This window comes from Balaenoptera musculus, chromosome 12 (assembly GCF_009873245.2).
Source record: "Balaenoptera musculus isolate JJ_BM4_2016_0621 chromosome 12, mBalMus1.pri.v3, whole genome shotgun sequence".
Classification (NCBI taxonomy): domain Eukaryota; kingdom Metazoa; phylum Chordata; class Mammalia; order Artiodactyla; family Balaenopteridae; genus Balaenoptera; species Balaenoptera musculus.
This window is the reverse complement of record NC_045796.1, coordinates 48,595,276-48,614,288: the sequence shown is the minus strand read 5'-3', so window position 1 is coordinate 48,614,288 and position 19,013 is coordinate 48,595,276. Positions and strand designations below refer to the sequence as shown.

At 39.6% G+C, this 19,013-nt stretch overlaps 1 protein-coding gene across 1 annotated transcript in view; it reads right to left on the bottom strand.

Annotated features, from left to right (window-relative positions):
* The window catches only part of LAMA4 (laminin subunit alpha 4), a 148,189-nt gene that overhangs the window by 53,367 nt on the left and 75,809 nt on the right, over positions 1-19,013 (bottom strand). The window contains 3 exon segments of the mRNA XM_036871934.1: positions 7,203-7,319; positions 13,382-13,575; positions 16,112-16,279. Coding sequence (XP_036727829.1) covers positions 7,203-7,319; positions 13,382-13,575; positions 16,112-16,279 — 479 coding nt within the window.

Below are 19,013 nucleotides of genomic sequence, written 5' to 3'. Positions count from 1 at the left end.
AAGTAAAGGGTGTTTGCAAAGAATGATTATACTGATAATTTTAGCTCCTTAAGGAAGGAAGGGCAAATGAAATGGAGGAGGTTTTGGCGTGGCTAGAGAATTGGTGGAGTGTGCCTTCTAGAGTAAGTGAGATAAGAGGTGGTGCTCAGGGAGGGAGGTGCTTGATACTGGGATGGAGGTGCTTGATACTGGGATTTGGGAGAGGTACTCTTAGTGATGACAAGATCTGGGTTTGGTCATACTAGGGATTACAGAGGTGGATGGGAGGAAAAGCTTGTTGGACAGGAGAAGTTCAAGGAACCGGAGGTCTGAGAGCTGGTGGACTCATCCATCTGGATTTTGATGTCACCAAGGATAGTGGTGGGAGTAGGGATGGAGAGGAAGACAGGGATGGAGAGGAAGCTAAAATAGTCAAAGCATGAGATGGTGATCAGATGACTTTAAAATAATATCCTTTTAAAGGTAATAAAAATGAGCTAGGAGTACTTTTGTGGGAGAGGAACCAAGATGGCAGAGTAGAAGGATGTGCTCTCACTCCCTCTTGTGAGAACACCAGAATCACAACTAGCTGCTGGACAATCATGGACAGGAAGACACTGGAACTCACCAAAAAAAATACCCCACATCCAAAGACAAAGGAGAAGCCACAATGAGATGGTAGGAGGGGCGCAGTCACAGTAAAATGAAATCCCATAACTGCTGGGTGGGTGACTCACAGACTGGAGAACACTTATACCACAGAAGTCCACCCACTGGAGTGAAGGTTCTGAGCCCCACGTCAGGCTTCCCAACCTGGGGGTCTGGCAATGGGAGGAGGAATTCCTAGAGAATCAGACTTTGAAGCCTAGTGGGATTTGATTGCAGGACTTCGACAGGACTGGGGGAAACAGAGACTCCACTCTTGGAGGGCACACACAAAGTAGTGTGCACATCGGGACCCAGGGGAAGGAGCAGTGACCCAGGGGAGACTGAACCAGACCTACCTGCTAGTGTTGGAGGGTCTCCTGCAGAGGTGGGGGGGTGGCTGTGGCTCACCGTGGGGACAAGGACACTGGCAGCAGAGGTTCTGGGAAGTACTCCTTGGAGTCTGTCATTAACCCAATCAAAGAGCCCAGGTAGGCTCCAGTGGTGGGTTGCCTCAGGCCAAACAACCAACAGGGAGGGAACCCAGCCCCACCCATCAACAGTCAAGAAGATTAAAGTTTTACTGAGCTCTGCCCACCAGAGCAACAGTCAGTTCTACCCACCACCAGTCCCTCCCATCAGGAAACTTACACAAGCCTCTTAGATAGCCTCATCCACCAGAGGGCAGACAGCAGAAGCAAGAAGAACTACAATCTTGCAGCCTGTGTAACAAAAACCACATTCACAGAAAGATAGACAAGATGAAAAGGCAGAGGGCTATGTACCAGATGAAGGAACAAGATAAAACCCCAGAAAAACAACTAAATGAAGTGGAGATAGGCAACCTCAGAAAAAGAATTCAGAATAATGATAGTGAAGATGATACAGGACCTCGGAAAAACAATGGAGGCAAAGACTGAGAAGATGCAAGAAATGTTTAACAAAGATCTAGAAGAATTAAAGAACAAACAAACAGAGATGAACAATACAATAACTGAAATGAAAACTACACTAGAAGGAATCAATAGCAGAATAACTGAGGCAGAAGAACGGATAAGTGACCTGGAAGACAGAATGGAGGAATTCACTGCTGTGGAACAGAATAAAGAAAAAAGAATGAAAAGAAATGAAGACAGCCAAAGAGACCTCTGGGACAACATTAAATGCAACAACATTCTCATTATAGGGGTCCCAGAAGGAGAAGAGAGAGAGAAAGGACCCGAGAAAATATTTGAAGAGATTATAGTCGAAAACTTCCCTAACATGGGAAAGGAAACAGCTACCCAAGTCCAAGAAGCGCAGAGAGTCCCATACAGGATAAATCCAAGAAGAAACACGCTGAGACACATAGTAATCAGACTGGCAAAAATTAAAGAGAAAGAAAAATTACTGAAAGCAGCAAGGGAAAAATGACAAATAACATACAAGGGAACTCCCATAAGGTTAACAGCTGATTTCTCAGCAGAAACTCTACAAGCCAGAAGGGAGTGGCATGATATACTTAAAGTGATGAAAGGGAAGAACCTACAACCAAGATTACTCTACCCGGCAAGGATCTCATTCAGATTTGATGGAGAAATCAAAAGCTTTACAGACAAGCAAAAGCTAAGAGAATTCAGCACCACCAAACCAGCTCTACAACAAATGCTAAAGGAACTTCTCTAAGTGGGAAACCCAAGAGAAGAAAAGGACCTACAAAAACAAACCCAAAACAATTAAGAAAATGGTCATAGGAACATACATATCGATAATTACCTTAAATGTGAATGGATTAAATATTCCAACCAAAAGACACAGGCTGGCTGAATGGAATCAAAAACAAGACCCATATATATGCTGTCTACAAGAGACCCACTTCAGACCTAGGGACACATACAGACTGAAAGTGAGGGGATGGAAAAAGATATTCAATGCAAACGGAAATCAAAAGAAGGCTGGAGTAGCAATACTCATATCAGAAAAAACAGAGTTTAAAATAAAGAATGTTACAAGAGACAAGGAAAGACACTACATAATGATCAAGAGATCAATCCAAGAAGAAGATATAACAATTATAAATTTTTATGCACCCAACATAGGAGCAACTCAATACAGAATGCAACTGCTAACAGCTATAAAAGAGGAAATCGACAGGAACACAATAATAGTGGGGGACTTTAACACCTCACTTACACCAATGGACAGATCATCCAAAATGAAAGTAGATAAGGAAACAGAAGCTTTAAATGACACAATAGACCAGATAGATTTAATTGATATTTATAGGACATTCCATCCAAAAACAGCAGATTACACTTTCTTCTCAAGTGCGCATGGAACATTCTCCAGGATAGATCACATCTTGGGTCACAAATCAAGCCTCAGTAAATTTAAGAAAATTGAAATCATATCAAGCATCTTTTCTGACCACAACGCTATGAGATTAGAAATGAATTACAGGGGAAAAAACGTAAAACACAAACACATGGAGGCTAAACACTATGTTACTAAATAACCAAGAGATCACTGAAGAAATCAAAGAGGAAATCAAAAAACACCTAGAGACAATGACAATGAAAACACGACGATCCGGGGCTTCCCTGGTGGCGCAGTGGTTGGGAGTCTGCCTGCCAATGCAGGGGACACGGGTTCGAGCCCTGGTCTGGGAGGATCCCACATGCCGCGGAGCAACTGGGCCCGTGAGCCACAACTACTGAGCCTGCGCGTCTGGAGCCTGTGCTCCGCAAAAAGAGAGGCCACGATAGTGAGAGGCCCGCGCACCGCGATGAAGAGTGGACCCCGCTTGCCGCAACTAAAAGAAGGCCCTCGCGCAGAAACGAAGACCCAACACAGCCATAAATAAATAAAAATAAATAAATTTAAAAAAAAAAAAGAAAAAAAAAAAACAAAAAACACACGACGATCCAAAACCTATGTGATGCAGCAAAAGCAATTCTAAGAGGGAAGTTTATAGTTATACAAGCCTATCTCAAGAAACAAGAAAAATCTCAAATAAACAGTCTAACCTTACACCTAAAGGAACTAGAGAAAGAAGAACAAACAAAACCCAAAGTTAGCAGAAGGAAAGATATCATAAAGATCAGAGCAGAAATAAATGAAATAGAAACAAAGAAAACAATAGCAAAGATCAATAAAACTAAAAGCTGGTTCTTTGAGAAGATAAAGAAAATTGATAAACCATTAGCCAGACTCATCAAGAAAAAGAGGGAGAGGACTCAAATCAGTAAAATTAGAAATGAAAAAGGAGAAGTTACAACAGACACCGCAGAAATACAAAGCATCCTAAGAGACTACTACAAGCAACTCTATGTCAATAAAATGGACAACCTGGAAGAAATGGACAAATTCTTAGAAACGCATAACCTTCCAAGACTGAACCAGGAAGAAAGAGAAAATATGAACAGACCAATCACAAGTAATGAAATTGAAACTGTGATTAAAAATCTTCCAACAAACAAAAGTCCAGGACCAGACGGCTTCACAGGCAAACTATATCAAACATTTAGAGAAGAACTAACACCCATCCTTCTCAAACTCTTCCAAAAATTTGCAGAGGAAGGAACACTCCCAAACTCATTCTATGAGGCCACCATCACCCTGATACCAAAACCAGACAAAGATACTACAAAAAAAGAAAATTACAGACCAATATCACTGATGAATATAGATGCAAAAATCCTCAACAAAATACTAGCAAGCAGAATCCAACAACAAATGAAAAGGATCATACACCATGATCAAGTGGGATTTATCCCAGGGATGCAAGGATTCTTCAATATACGCAAATCAATCAGTGTGATACACCATATTAACATATTGAAGAATAAAAACCATATGATCATCTCAATAGATGCAGAGAAAGCTTTTGACAAAATTCAACACCCATTTATGATAAAATCTCTCCAGAAAGTGGGCATAGAGGGAACCTACCTCAACGTAATAAAGGCCATATATGACAAGCACACAGCAAACATCATTCTCAATGGTGAAAAACTGAACACATTTCCTCTAAGATCAGGAACAAGACAAGGATGTCCACTCTCACCACTATTATTGAACATAGTTCTGGAAGTCCTAGCCACGGCAATCAGAGAAGAAAAAGAAATAAAAGGAATACAAATTGGAAAAGAAGAAGTAAAACTGTCACTGTTTGCAGATGACTTGATAGTATACATAGAGAATCCTAAAAATGCCACCAGAAAACTACTAGAGCTAATCAATGAATTTGGTAAAGTTGCAGGATACAAAATTAATGCACAGAAATCTCTTGCATTCCTATACACTAATGATGAAAACTCTGAAAGATAAATTAAGGAAACAGTCCCATTTACCATTGCAACAAAAAGTATAAACTACCTAGGAATGAACCTACCTAGGGAGACAAAAGACCTGTATGAAGAAAACTATAAGACACTGATGAAAGAAATTAAAGATGATACCAACAGATGGAGAGATATATCATGTTCTTGGATTGGAAGAATCAATATTGTGAAAATGACTATACTACCCAAAGCAATCTACAGATTCAATGCAATCCCTGTCAAATTACCAATGGCATTTTTTACGGAACTAGAACAAAAAAATCTTAAAATTTGTATGGAGACACAAAAGACCCCGAATAGCCAAAGCAGTTTTGAGGGAAAAAAATGGAGCTGGAGGAATCAGACTCCCTGACTTCAGACTATACTACAAAGCTACAGTAATCAAGACAATATGGTACTGGCACAAAAAAAGAAACATAGATCAATGGAACAAGATAGAAAGCCCAGACATAAACCCATGCATCTATGGTCAACTAATCTATGACAAAGGAGGTAAGGATATATAATGGAGAAAAGACAGTCTCTTCAATAAGTGGTGCTGGGAAAACTGGACAGCTACATGTAAAAGAATGAAATTAGAACACTCCCAAACACCATACACAAAAATAAACTCAAAATGGATTCGAGATATAAATTTAAGACTGGACACTATAAAACTCTTAGAGGAAAACATAGGAAGAACACTCTTTGACATAAATCACAGCAAGATCTTTTTTGATCCACCTCCTACAGTAATGGAAATAAAAACAAAAATAAACAAATGGGACCTAATGAAACTTCAAAGCTTTTGCACAGCAGAGGAAACCATAAACAAGACGAAAAGACAACCCTCAGAATGGGAGAAAATATTTGCAAACGAATCAACGGACAAAGGATTAATCTCCAAAATATATAAACAGCTCATGCAGCTCAATTTTAAAGAAACAAACAGCCCAATCCAAAAATGGGCAGAAGACCTAAATAGACATTTCTCCAAAGAAGACATACAGATGGCCAAGAAGCACATGAAAAGCTGCTCAACATCACTAATTATTAGAGAAATGCAAATCAAAACTACAATGAGGTATCACCTCACACCAGTTAGAATGGGCATCATCAGAAAATCTACAAACAACAAATGCTGGAGAGGGTGTGGAGAAAAGGGAACCCTCTTGCACTGTTGGTGGGAATGTAAACTGATGCAGCCACTATGGAGAACAGTATGGAGGTTCCTTAAAAAACTAAAAATAGAATTACCGTATGACCCAGCAATCCCCCACTACTGGGCATATACCCAGAGAAAACCACAGTTCCAAAAGACACATGCACCCCAGTGTTCATTGCAGCACTATTTACAATAGCCAGGTCATGGAAGCAACCTAAATGCCCATCGACAGACGAATGGATAAAGAAGATGTGGTACATATATACAGTGGAATATTACTCAGCCATAAAAAGGAACGAAACTGAGTCAGTTGTTGAGGCGTGGATGGATCTAGAGACTGTCATACAGAGTGAAGTACGTCAGAAAGAGAAAAAGAAATATCGTATATTAACGCATGTATGTGGAACCTAGAAAAATGGTACAGATGAGCCGGTTTGCAGGGCAGAAGTTGAGACACAGATGTAGAGAACAAACGTATGGACACCAAGGGGGAAAAGCTGTGGGGGGGTGGGGATGGTGGTGTGCTGAAGTGGGCGATTGGGATTGACATGTGTACACTGATGTGTATAAAATTGATGACTAATAAGAACCTGCTGTATAAAAAAAAATTAAATTAAATTAAAAAAAAAGAGTACTTTCGTGATGGTTTGGTTCACTGCATTTATCAGAAAATTTCTACTTTAAAAAATGTGACTTTTATTGATTTTGAATGTCAGCTTTATTAAACATACAACTTACGAGTAAAGAGTGAGTAGGATGTATCTAGATTTACATTTTCTACAGAACTTTCTGTGATTATCTGTGCTGACCGAAATGGCAGCCACTAGCCACATGTGGTGCTATTGAGTACATGAAATGTGGCTAATGTGACTGAGGAATTAAATTTTAATTTTATTTCATTTTAAGTAATTTAAATTTAAATTTAAGTAGCCATGTGTGGCTAGTAGCAACTGTACAATGAAAGGAACTGAAAAATTCAGTCACCTGATCTTATTTTTACAATGCCAGCTAACTTGATAGACTGAATTGGAGTTGATTATTCTTCTGTGACACTGAGCTCCTGTTCTAACCTGCTATAAATACTAACCTGAACAAGTCATGTGTGTCCTTACCTTTATTATGTCATCAAGTTCTGAAAGGGTCAGCCGAGGCATAGTTAGTGAGTCGGAAGACATCCTCAGAGACGCGTTCACCCCTGCCATCTGTTCCCTCACTCTGTCATGCTGTTTCTGCACGAGGAAGAGCAAGGGAGAGAGGAAGAAAAGGTCGCTTTAGATAAGGAAGGCATCAGGGAGAGTGCTGTCAGCTTGCTGCCACTGCACTCCGACAGATCCAGGTTCCTATCCCAGACCCACCAATGAATTGCTGTGTCACTCTGGGTAATTCGACCCGGCCCAGGATCAGCTTTCTCATTTATAAAATGGAGATAATGAAAGTAAGCACCTCAGGAGCTTCAAAGAACTTAGTTATGATTATTACTTACAGTGCCACCACATCAAAGAGAGTTCACACTCCAGAGAGGGCCCTTGCCTCTTTCTCCATAAATGTGAAATGGGGCTAGGGATACAGGATTGAACAGGCTCTGTATTTGCAGTAATTGAAAACTGAATTAATTCCAAAAAGCACTTATCATGTGCTAACTTTGGGCCAGGCACAAATAGCTCATATGGACAGGAATAAAGTATATACAAAAGAATCTTAATGTCCTTTTAAAAATTTAAAATGGCCCTATTATCAAAGCATAAAACTGTCATCTCGCTTCCTCCTACTCTGAGCTCTTTATGTTAGATGCTAAGATGTTCTGAGGAGGGAAATTGCCCAAGTGTGGTTATATTTTTCTTCTTCTTTTTCTTCCAGTTTTTTTTATTGAAGTATAGTTGATTTACAATGTTGTACCAATCTCTGCTGTACAGAAAAGTGACTCAGTTATACACACGTATACACTCTTTTTTTTAATATTCTTTTCCATTATGGTTTATCACAGGATATTGAATATAGTTCCCTGTGCTATACATTAGGACCTTGTTGTTTATCCATTCTAAATGTAATAGTTTGCATCTACCAACCCCAAACTCCCAGTCCATCCCTCTCCCTCCCCCACTCCCCCTTGGCAACCACAAGTCTGTTCTCCATGTCTGTGTCTGTTTCTGTTTTGTAGATAGGTTCATTTGTGCCATATTTTAGATTCCACATATAAGTGATATCATGTGGTATTTGTCTTTCTCTTTCTGACTTACTTCACTTAGTATGATAATCTCTAGGTCCATCCATGTTGCTGCAAATAGCATTATTCCGTTCTTTTTCATGGCTGAGTAGTATTCTATTGTATATATGTATCACATCTTCTTCATCCATTCATCTGTCAATGGACATTTAGGTTGTTTCTATGTTTTGGCTATTGTGAATAGTGCTGCTATGAACATAGGGGTGCATGTACCTTTTTGAATTATAGTTTTGTCTGGGTATATTCCCAGAAGTGGGATTGCTGGATCATACAGTAATTCTATTTTTAGTTTTCTGAGGAACCTCCATACTGTTTTCCATAGTGGCTGTAACAACTTACTTTCCCACCAACAGTGTAGGAGGGTTCCCTTTTCTGCACACCCTCTCCAGCATTTGTTATTTGTAGACTTTTTCTCTTTTTAATTTTTTTCTTTTTATTAATTTATTTTTGGCTGCATTGGGTCTTTGTTGCTGCACACAGGCTTTCTCTAGTTGCAGCGAGCAGGGATACTCTTCGTTGTGGTGCGCGGGCTTCTCATTGCTGTGGTTTCCCTTGTTGCGGAGCCCGGGCTCTAGGCACGTGGGCTCTGTAGTTGCTCTAGGGTGTGCGGGCTTGTTGTGGTGCTTGGGCTCTAGAGCGCAGGCTCAGTAGTTGTGGCACATGGGCTTAGTTGCTCTGCAGCATGTAGGATCTTCCTGGACCAGGGATCGAACTTGTGTCCCCTGCATTGGCAGGAGGATTCTTAACCACTGCATCACCAGGGAAGTCCCTTTTTTTTTTTTTATGAATTTATTTGTTTATTTATGGCTGTGTTGGGTCTTCGTTTCTGTGTGAGGGCTTTCTCCAGTGGCTGCGAGTGGGGACCACTCTTCATCGCAGTACGCGGGCCTCTCACTGTCGCGGCTTATCTTTTTGCGGAGCACAGGCTCCAGATGCGCAGGCTCAGTAGTTGTGGCTCATGGGCTTAGTTGCTCCACGGCATGTGGGATCCTCCCAGACCAGGGCTCGAACCCATGTCCCCTGCATTAGCAGGCAGATTCCCAACCACTGTGCCACCAGGGAAGCCCCGGGAAGTCCCTTTTATTTGTAGACTTTTTAATGATGGCCATTCTGACCGGTGTGAGGTGGTATCTCATTGTAGTTTTGATTTGCATTTCTCTAATAATTAGTAATGTTGAGCATTTTTTCATGTGCCTACTTGCCATCTGTTTGTCTTCTTTGGAGAAATGTCTATTAAGGTCTTCTGCCCATTTTTCAATTGGGTTGTTCCAAGTGTGGATATATTTTTTTGATGAATGCTTTAACTTATACTTTCACTTTGGGGTTCTAGAGTCAGGGATCTTATGATTTTGACGAAATATTGTAGAGCTTCAGAGATTGAAAGCAACACAGAATGAAAATTTAACATGGAAAAAGTAAAAGACCCATTTTATAATCTGAGTAAAAAATGAGCTGGTTACTTTAGAAATGGTAATTTAAATTAGAGTTGAAATTTTTGTTATGGTATAATCTAGGATATCACAGAAATAATTATAAAAGCCTATACTTGAATGACATACTTTAAAACTTTCTAAGTTCATCTTAATGTCTTTTCTCACTCCCTGGACTCTTTTCTGATTTAGTGGAAAAGAACAATGAAACCCATCTTCTCCAAATACCTTGCTACAGGGAAAGACATAGGTCTAGGGACAGAAAAGTTATCTCATTTGAACATCCTCTCAAAGCAAGAACATTAAAAAAAATCAATTTCCCCTCAAAATCCATCAAGCTTAATACAGTGCGACTATCTGGGGTTAACTGTTCTTGTCTTCACAAGGAGAGGTAGTTAATACAGCTCTACACAAAAGCAATATTTTAAAGTATGTACGGAAAGGAGGTCAAAAAGTTTGGTATTATCTAGCTGTCTCAGGGCAGTTTTCCTGTTATAGAGTTTGAGATATGACCCCTTCCAGAAGCGCTTCTATCTGAGTTGCCTTAATGGAACACAGCTAACACCCTGAAGTAACAACCAAACTTCAAAGCCATGTGTGAACAGCACTGCCTGATAAGCTCATTGGCAGTAGTTGGAAAATGATATGCTTCAAGTTAAAGGGTTTCTGTCATTTACCAGATATAGCATTAGACAGAAATGAATAAAATTAGCTTTGAAACAAAGATATTCCCACAGAAAGATGGACAATTTGAACAAAAGAAAGTTTAGAAACTAATAATTAGTGAAAACGACAATAATTAGCACTATTTAGCATGCTTCAGTATCCATTTCACACATGCAAAAAATAAAACCAAGTTTCCTGACACTTAAAAAGAGATAGAAACAGCCTTGGGAAGGTGGAGCTTTGGAGTTTATGAGAATCCCTAAACAGACAGAATCTCATTTCTTTTTTCTTTTTTTTAAATTTTAAAATTTTATTTATTTTTTTATACAGCAGGTTCTTATTAGTCATCAATTTTATACACATCAGTGTACACATGTCAATCCCAATCACCCAATTCAACACACCACCACCCCCACCCCCCTGCGGCTTTCCTCCCTTGGTGTCCATACGTTTGTTCTCTACAGCTGTGTCTCAATTTCTGCCCTGCAAACCGGTTCATCCATACCATTTTCCTAGGTTCCATATATATGCGTTAATACACGATGTTTTTCTCGTTCTGACTTACTTCACTCTGTATGACAGTCTCTAGATCCATCCACGTCTCAACAAATGACCCAATTTCGTTCCTTTTTATGGCTGAGTAATATTCCACTGTATATATGTACCACATCTTCTTTATCCATTCGTCTGTCGATGGGCATTTAGGTTGCTTCCATGACCTGGCTATTGTAAATAGTGCTGCAATGAACACTGGGGTGCATGTGTCTTTTGGAACTGTGGTTTTCTCTGGGTATATGCCCAGTAGTGGGGGATTGCTGGGTCATATGGTAATTCTATTTTTAGTTTTTTAAGGAACCTCCATACTGTTCTCCATAGTGGCTGCATCAGTTTACATTCCCACCAACAGTGCAAGAGGGTTCCCTTTTCTCCACACCCTCTCCAGCATTTGTTGTTTGTAGATTTTCTGATGATGCCCATTCTAACTGGTGTGAGGTGATACCTCATTGTAGTTTTGATTTGCATTTCTCTAATAATTAGTGATGTTGAGCAGCTTTTCATGTGCTTCTTGGCCATCTGTATGTCTTCTTTGGAGAAATGTCTATTTAGGTCTTCTGCCCATTTTTGGATTGGGCTGTTTGTTTCTTTAATATTGAGCTGCATGAGCTGTTTATATATTTTGGAGATTAATCCTTTGTCCGTTGATTCGTTTGCAAATATTTTCTCCCATTCTGAGGGTTGTCTTTTCGTCTTGTTTATGGTTTCCTCTGCTGTGCAAAAGCTTTGAAGTTTCATTAGGTCCCATTTGTTTATTTTTGTTTTTATTTCCATTACTGTAGGAGGTGGATCAAAAAAGATCTTGCTGTGATTTATGTCAAAGAGTGTTCTTCCTATGTTTTCCTCTAAGAGTTTTATAGTGTCCAGTCTTAAATTTATATCTCGAATCCATTTTGAGTTTATTTTTGTGTATGGTGTTTGGGAGTGTTCTAATTTCATTCTTTTACATGTAGCTGTCCAGTTTTCCCAGCACCACTTATTGAAGAGACTGTCTTTTCTCCATTATATATCCTTACCTCCTTTGTCATAGATTAGTTGACCATAGATGCATGGGTTTATGTCTGGGCTTTCTATCTTGTTCCATTGATCTATGTTTCTTTTTTTGTGCCAGTACCATATTGTCTTGATTACTGTAGCTTTGTAGTATAGTCTGAAGTCAGGGAGTCTGATTCCTCCAGCTCCATTTTTTTCCCTCAAGACTGCTTTGGCTATTCGGGGTCTTTTGTGTCTCCATACAAATTTTAAGATGATTTGTTCTAGTTCCGTAAAAAATGCCATTGGTAATTTGACAGGGATTGCATTGAATCTGTAGATTGCTTTGGGTAGTATAGTCATTTTCACAATGTTGATTCTTCCAATCCAAGAACATGGTATATCTCTCCATCTGTTGGTATCATCTTTAATTTCTTTCATCAGTGTCTTATAGTTTTCTGCATACAGGTCTTTTGTCTCCTTAGGTAGGTTTATTCCTAGGTATTTTATTCTTTTTGTTGCAATGGTAAATAGGAGTATTTCCTTAATTTCTCTTTCAGATTTTTCATTGTTAGTGTGTAGGAATGCAAGAGATTAATTCACTTTTATTTAGGAAATTTTACAATGACTTACTAAGAGATAGTGATGACTGAAAATCAGGGCAGACAACCTAATTTAAGTTGGGTTTGCTGACAATAAACATAGCTAAAGTAATGAGTTTGCTCACAGTTGCTTCCTATTTTTGACATTGCTTTTTCACTCTAACCTTTACAGATATGTCCAAAGAGGCAGGTGTCTTCCTATCAGAAGATGACCATTCTTGGTGATGAGTGTGTGCATCACTTGGCGCAGAAGTGTGAGCATCACCAGTTCTAAGTCTGGCGGTATGGGCATGCACAAATCCTGGCCCCGTAGGGTGACTGCCTTGGCAAGCTCTGGCCAAGCCCGGGAATTTTCCTCACCTCTTTGTAATTGTATGACCTTGGCCTGAATTAGACTCCCTATCTCTGTAGCTGCTGATCTGCCAGGCTGTGAGATCTGCTTATCAGGCCCTTCCAAAAATTATACATATCTTTACAGGAACATGGTTCCGGGTTGCTTTGGGATTTTTACTGCTCTCAATATAAAAAAAGTTAGGCACAGGAATCATGCCTTGTTTACTCAGTTGCAAGAGCAATACATCCAACACAGGTGGACACAAGCACCAGGAACAACTGCATTCCTATCAATGCACAAGCTCAACAACTACAACAGTTTCAACTTGATTTTAGGTGTACACACTTATATTAGCAAATTATTGTGGCAAAAAATGTACAGATAATTTTAAAAATAAAGATTTAAATGTACCAATATTTTAAAAAAGTGTTTACCAACTGTCCCTTCTTGGGATAACTTCATGTTGTATATGCCCGAAATGCATTTACAGTTAGAGTGTCCACTGTACCTTGTGATCCCGCTGCCTGGCTGCTGTGGCTCTGTTCATGTCTTCGGCATCCCTGATATGGTCAAGGGCCAGGTCAAGTGACTCCTGGAGGTCTGACAACTTAGCATTATAGTCGTCCAGCTGCTCCAGGACCACAGGAAACAGAGAGTGAGTATCGTTGTACTGCCGCTGCCAACTCTCAGCCTGGCTCAGCACTGGGAAGAAAGGTACATAGAAACTCAGTCTGGGCTTCTCCCTTCTCCTCCCATCCCATCCCGCACTTAGAAAGATGCAAATACATCAGGCTATGTCTTCTTTAGCAATAGCAATTGAAGCTGTTGTTCACAAAAACAGTCCCATCTTTGATATCTGAAGTTTTAAATACTATTTTGTAGGGTTTGGGAGCCCCTGGACCACCATCAGCTAAAATGGGAGTTGATTAGTTTTCCCATGAAGATTATGCTTTAAGTAGAAATGATGTCATTAAACTAGGTTTATTATTACCGAGATTATTAATAATTTGACCATACAAAGGAAACTTGGATATACTACAGTCTTACTATTAGAGACAACCCCAGTTGTTCTGTCTGTTACTGGCAAATGATGTTCACAACCATTCATTTTCTGTATTCTCTCCAGGCAGCTGTTTTTACTTAGCTCCTTTAGGTCAAACCTGAATCATTATCTTGGAAAGAAGATTAAATGGCAATGATATATTCTTAAACTTTGCATATATCTTAATTCTCTGATCAAAGTTACACGCATTGACTATGTGCCTTAATTCTATTTTTTCTCCAGGGACTATCAGTCTGTCTTATTGAGGTTTTCTATTTACTTTCATCACCATGAGCAGAAGATACAAAGTTCATGGCTGAGTAGAGAAAGTGGCTGAAAATGCATTCACTAGGCGGAAGGCAGCTAAGTGGGAGATGTACTTGGTTCCATTTCCCCAGAAGAGTCTTGTTAAATCCCAAAATAGGCAAGGAGCATGAAAGCATCTGGCTATGACATCAGAGCTCCAGCCTTCCTGACTGCTGGCCTCATCCTGACTCAGAAATGGGCCTGAGATTCTTCTTTATTTCTTACTGTTTCTAAGACCTTATAAGTTTGCTATCACAATAGGCCTTTATGTCAACAATGTTCCTCTTCTAGAATATTCACAGTAAGTTTTAACAGAAGTTGATAGTGACAATTGTAGGAAAATGATGTAACGTAGGCGTTCCTAACCCTTTCTGTATCATGGGCCCCTTTACAATCTGGTGAAGTCTTCAGATCCCTTATGTGTTTTAAAATGCACAAGATAAAATACATAGAATTAAAAAGACCAGTATATTAAAAAAATTGGTAATATAATAATATATGTGCTTCTTTTTTTTTTTTTTTTTTAATAAATTTATTTATTTATTTATTTATTTATGGCTGTGTTGTGTCTTTGTTTCTGTGCGAGGGCTTTCTCTAGTTGCGGCAAGCGGGGGCCACTCTTCATCGCGGTGTGCGGGCCTCTTACTATCGCGGCCTCTTTTGTTGTGGAGCACAGGCTCCAGACGCGCAGGCTCAGTAGTTGTGGCTCACGGGCCCAGTTGCTCCGCAGCATGTGGGATCTTCCCAGACCAGGGCTCGAACCCGTGTCCCCTGCATTAGCAGGCAGATTCTCAACCACTGCACCACCAGGGAAGCCCTGTGCTTCTTTATTAATGCATTAACTAACAAGATTTAGAGGTGAGACCAATAACTGCTAAAACTTTGAATTACTGATGAATTTAATGTTGTGAGATAACAGTACCAACTAAAATATGATACGCAAACCTGGGGCTTCTTTTGTTGATTGTGTAGATTAAAATAGACACAAATTCTTTGTAACTCTTCCCATCAAGAGCGGAGTCTTTTTCCTCACCCTTGAATCTGGACGGTCTTGACCAACAGAATGAAGATGACATTGCTGAGTTCCAAGGCCAGGCCTCAAAAGACCTTGCCCTTTCCATTCTTGCCCTCCTGGAAGGCTTCTGCCACATGAACGAGCCTCAGCTAGCTTCCTTGAGGATAAAACCCCACATGGAGGGAGAGGCCCAGCCATTCCAACTAAGACCCCAGACATGTGAGTGAGCTCAACCATGTCACATGGAGCAGAGGTGAGCTATCTAGGTTGAGTCCAGCCCAAATTACCAACCTATGAAATCACAAGCAAATAAATGGTTATTGTTTTAAATGAATATGTTTGGGGTGGATTGTGAGATACTAATTTATAACTGATACAGTGACCAAGTCATAGATTCACAAATACTGCTGTGGTTTGTTACCTACATTAATCATTAAAGGAAATGTTCCATTTCCATTGAAGGCTCAAAGTCATTAAAAAGTCATTCATGGACATCAGAACATGAATGTTGTAGCTTTACTGTCTTCTCAATGAGACTTATTGTAGTTCTGGTAATTGGCTCCCCTTAGCTTTCCTTCCCTTGTTTTTCACCAACTGTTAAGTTCCTATTTCTTCTCCTCAGGAGTAAAATTTTGTAGATTCCTTGTGGAATCTCAGCTATTTCTCAAAAGCTCAAGGTTGGGCCTGGATCTAAAAATCCTGGTCATATAGTCAAGTTGTCCTGAATGACTCCCTGAGACCACGTATAAACTCTAAATAACTGAATATTGGGAATTGGTTGCTTTGACCAAATGTTGCCCTGTGACTGGGTGTCCTCTCCTGGACCCACAAAGGAAGCAGACACGTGCTGGGCTCTAGGAGTCGAATATACCTACATTCATAGGCTTCGTCTGCCTCCTCATCCACAAGTTCCCGTTGGGTGAGGAACGGTTGACGGCGTCGGATCTCCTCAAGCATCTTCTGGGCCAACACCAGTTTCTCAGAGATTTCCTCAGGGCTAAGTTCCTGATCTTTCCCATAATAGAGCATCTTGTTGTTGATCTCTGAAAGGAAGGACATGGTGAGAGAAGACAGTAGGGAGAGATGACTGGGCATTTGACAGTGATGTCACTGAAAACACGGACAGTGAAGACAAAGGGAAGGGCTGATCCTAAAATGGAAAGAGAGACTCAGCAAAGACAGCACGCTGATGTTCATGCTGTGAATGTGTTGGCATCAGAGTTCATCATAAATTCCAGGGAGAGGTTAAACCCAAGGAAATCACTCTTCTTTGCTTTTCATTTGGTGTCTTCAGAACAGGAATGGAATTAATACAAAGCCTGCCCTGATTTCAGCTGAATCTGGTTTCTATTCTGATTCAAAACCGTTAATATTTAAGACACACAAATCTGGGGTCTTTGACCAACCTTTTATATAAAATACATAATATGGAGAAAATGTTCTGAGGTATCTCCTGTCACATGCAGTAGGCATTGGAGATATTAATTGCAATTTAGCCAAGGATTTTACCCAAGCTCTAAGCCAAAATGAGTGTATATTGACAGTTGTTTAAATAAGTCTTTCAGATTGTCGTACAGACTAGATATGATATAGAGGTTTGCTATAGTAGGATGTGAGTTTTTGCTCATTAATATATACATTTTTTTTGCAATTGCTATTTGCCTTCTGTGGTATGACTGTTTGTCAAGATTGTGCCGTTTTGACTTTGGGTCGTTCTCACCCCACACCCCACATCTGTAAGTAGGACGGAGAATTTCAGAACCGCAGGGACTGCTGAGGCTCAGAGGCATTAGATGAGTTGTCTGAATACTGGCGGAGCTGAGCAGGCCTCTGGCTCCCTCTTCCTACTACATATGATCAGATGATAGTTATGTAATTGCCACCTTGTCCTACGGCAGCTCTAGGAGAGGAAGCATTTTATCTTCCTGGCATAAATGAAATTGTCTGTCTTTGGTTTACTATGATCTATGTGGTTGGCCAGACAAGATGGGTAAACAACACTGGTCTCACATAAATCATACCAGGATAAGGGCTTGTATTTTATATGGATAATAGCTTGAAGGTCACCAGTAGTTATTTTAGAGGTGGTTTGGAGATGGTTGGGAATAAGGAATGACACACTATTGGTGTTGTGAAGCATCCCTGAATTCTGAAGAGAGGGAGATAAATGGGAGAAGAGGTTTTCAGTGTTGTAAATATTACTGAGAAAGTTTTAGGGAAACCAAGATATGTTTAAAAAAAAAAAAAGAAACTTACGAAGGGATTAAATATTCACTTTTCAAGTAAAGTCTAAAATATTAACTCCTGAAATAAACTAAACATAGATACTTTTCCTCAGATCTAGCACTTGCAATGCTGAATTTCTTGGCATTTTGATGCAGATATTATTTTTACAATATGGCTTATTTTATTTTAGTCACATCTGGTCTAGATTAGAAAAAGGAAATACAGAGAATAATATTTTTGCCTTTGGTCTTTGAGACTGTTCATATATTATTTTAAAAAAGGTAAAAACTGATGGAAATTATTGTTTCCTCTTTACATTTCTTTTGTATTTCTTCCTTCTTTCCTATGCCCTAAGGGTCAAATAAGAGGACTTAGATTCTTTCCAAATGAAATAACTTAGAATCAAAATTTGAGCTACAACAGGAAGGGTGACATTTTTTTCTCAATGGCTTAATAAGATGCTGGCTTTATTTGCTGCCTAGAGGGACATTTATTTCTTAATTAGATGAGATCAGCTAATCTAGGTTTAATCTTACTTTTTGAATAAATCAACAGTAACTCTAAAATATTATAGGAAAAGAATATTTTATTGGTAGATGCAAAAGCATGAGATAGTGAGGATGGGAGCAGGGGATGTTTGAAATGCATACCATTTGTTTCTATTATGTATTATGGGCACCAAAGGAAATATAGCAAAAGATTAATCTTGGCTCCATACATCCCTTTTCCTGGAATATGCTCTCTATACCTCAGTATAAAGATATGAATCTTCCACTGTGGGTCCCTTTATTGTCGTTGTGCCCTTGAGATGCACCTGGAGTTGTCATCCAGCTCTTAATATATAGGATAATAAAAACTATGGAAACACACAAATACTGTATCTTAGCAGACTGTAACCCAAGGAAATTCTCTTTATCTTAGAACAAACACAATCGCCTGTTTTCTGTCAGTAAATTGAAGGTTGGCTTTCAGTGTGCTATTAAGATAGTCTTCAAAATGCAGCCTGCACTTGTGAGAAGTTAGAACACAAATAAGTAAACCCTCAAGAAGAAAGGTAAAGTCTGCCACAATTTTATGCGTTAGGGCAAAGAAATCTTCCACACCCCCTCTTGGCTTTTCTTCTGGATTGGGGACCAGAGCATGCGGCCTGCCTGGTCCTTGGGAAAGCATTATAGAGACAGTTTAGGACAATTTGGATTAGTGGACAGTTTACTGCCACTCTAAAGGCAGTGTTTTCACTGCAAATAATTGAGAAAAATGTGACTCCTACTCAACTCTTGCATTTTACAGACAACACAGTATGTAATTCCCTCTACCAGAAAGGTATTTTGGCATTCCATTTCTGTGAAATGCCTGGAAAGGGAATGATTTTCTACATTTATTTTTTATTTTTTTGGCCTCGCTGCGCCGAGTCCTAACCATTGGACTGCCAGGGAATTCCCTCTACCCTATGCATTTACTATTGAATACAGACAGATAGTAAGCAGAGATGAGTGCTCAGAAGTCCCAGGTAAACAAACTTGAAAGAAGATCTTACACGAGTCTAAACCT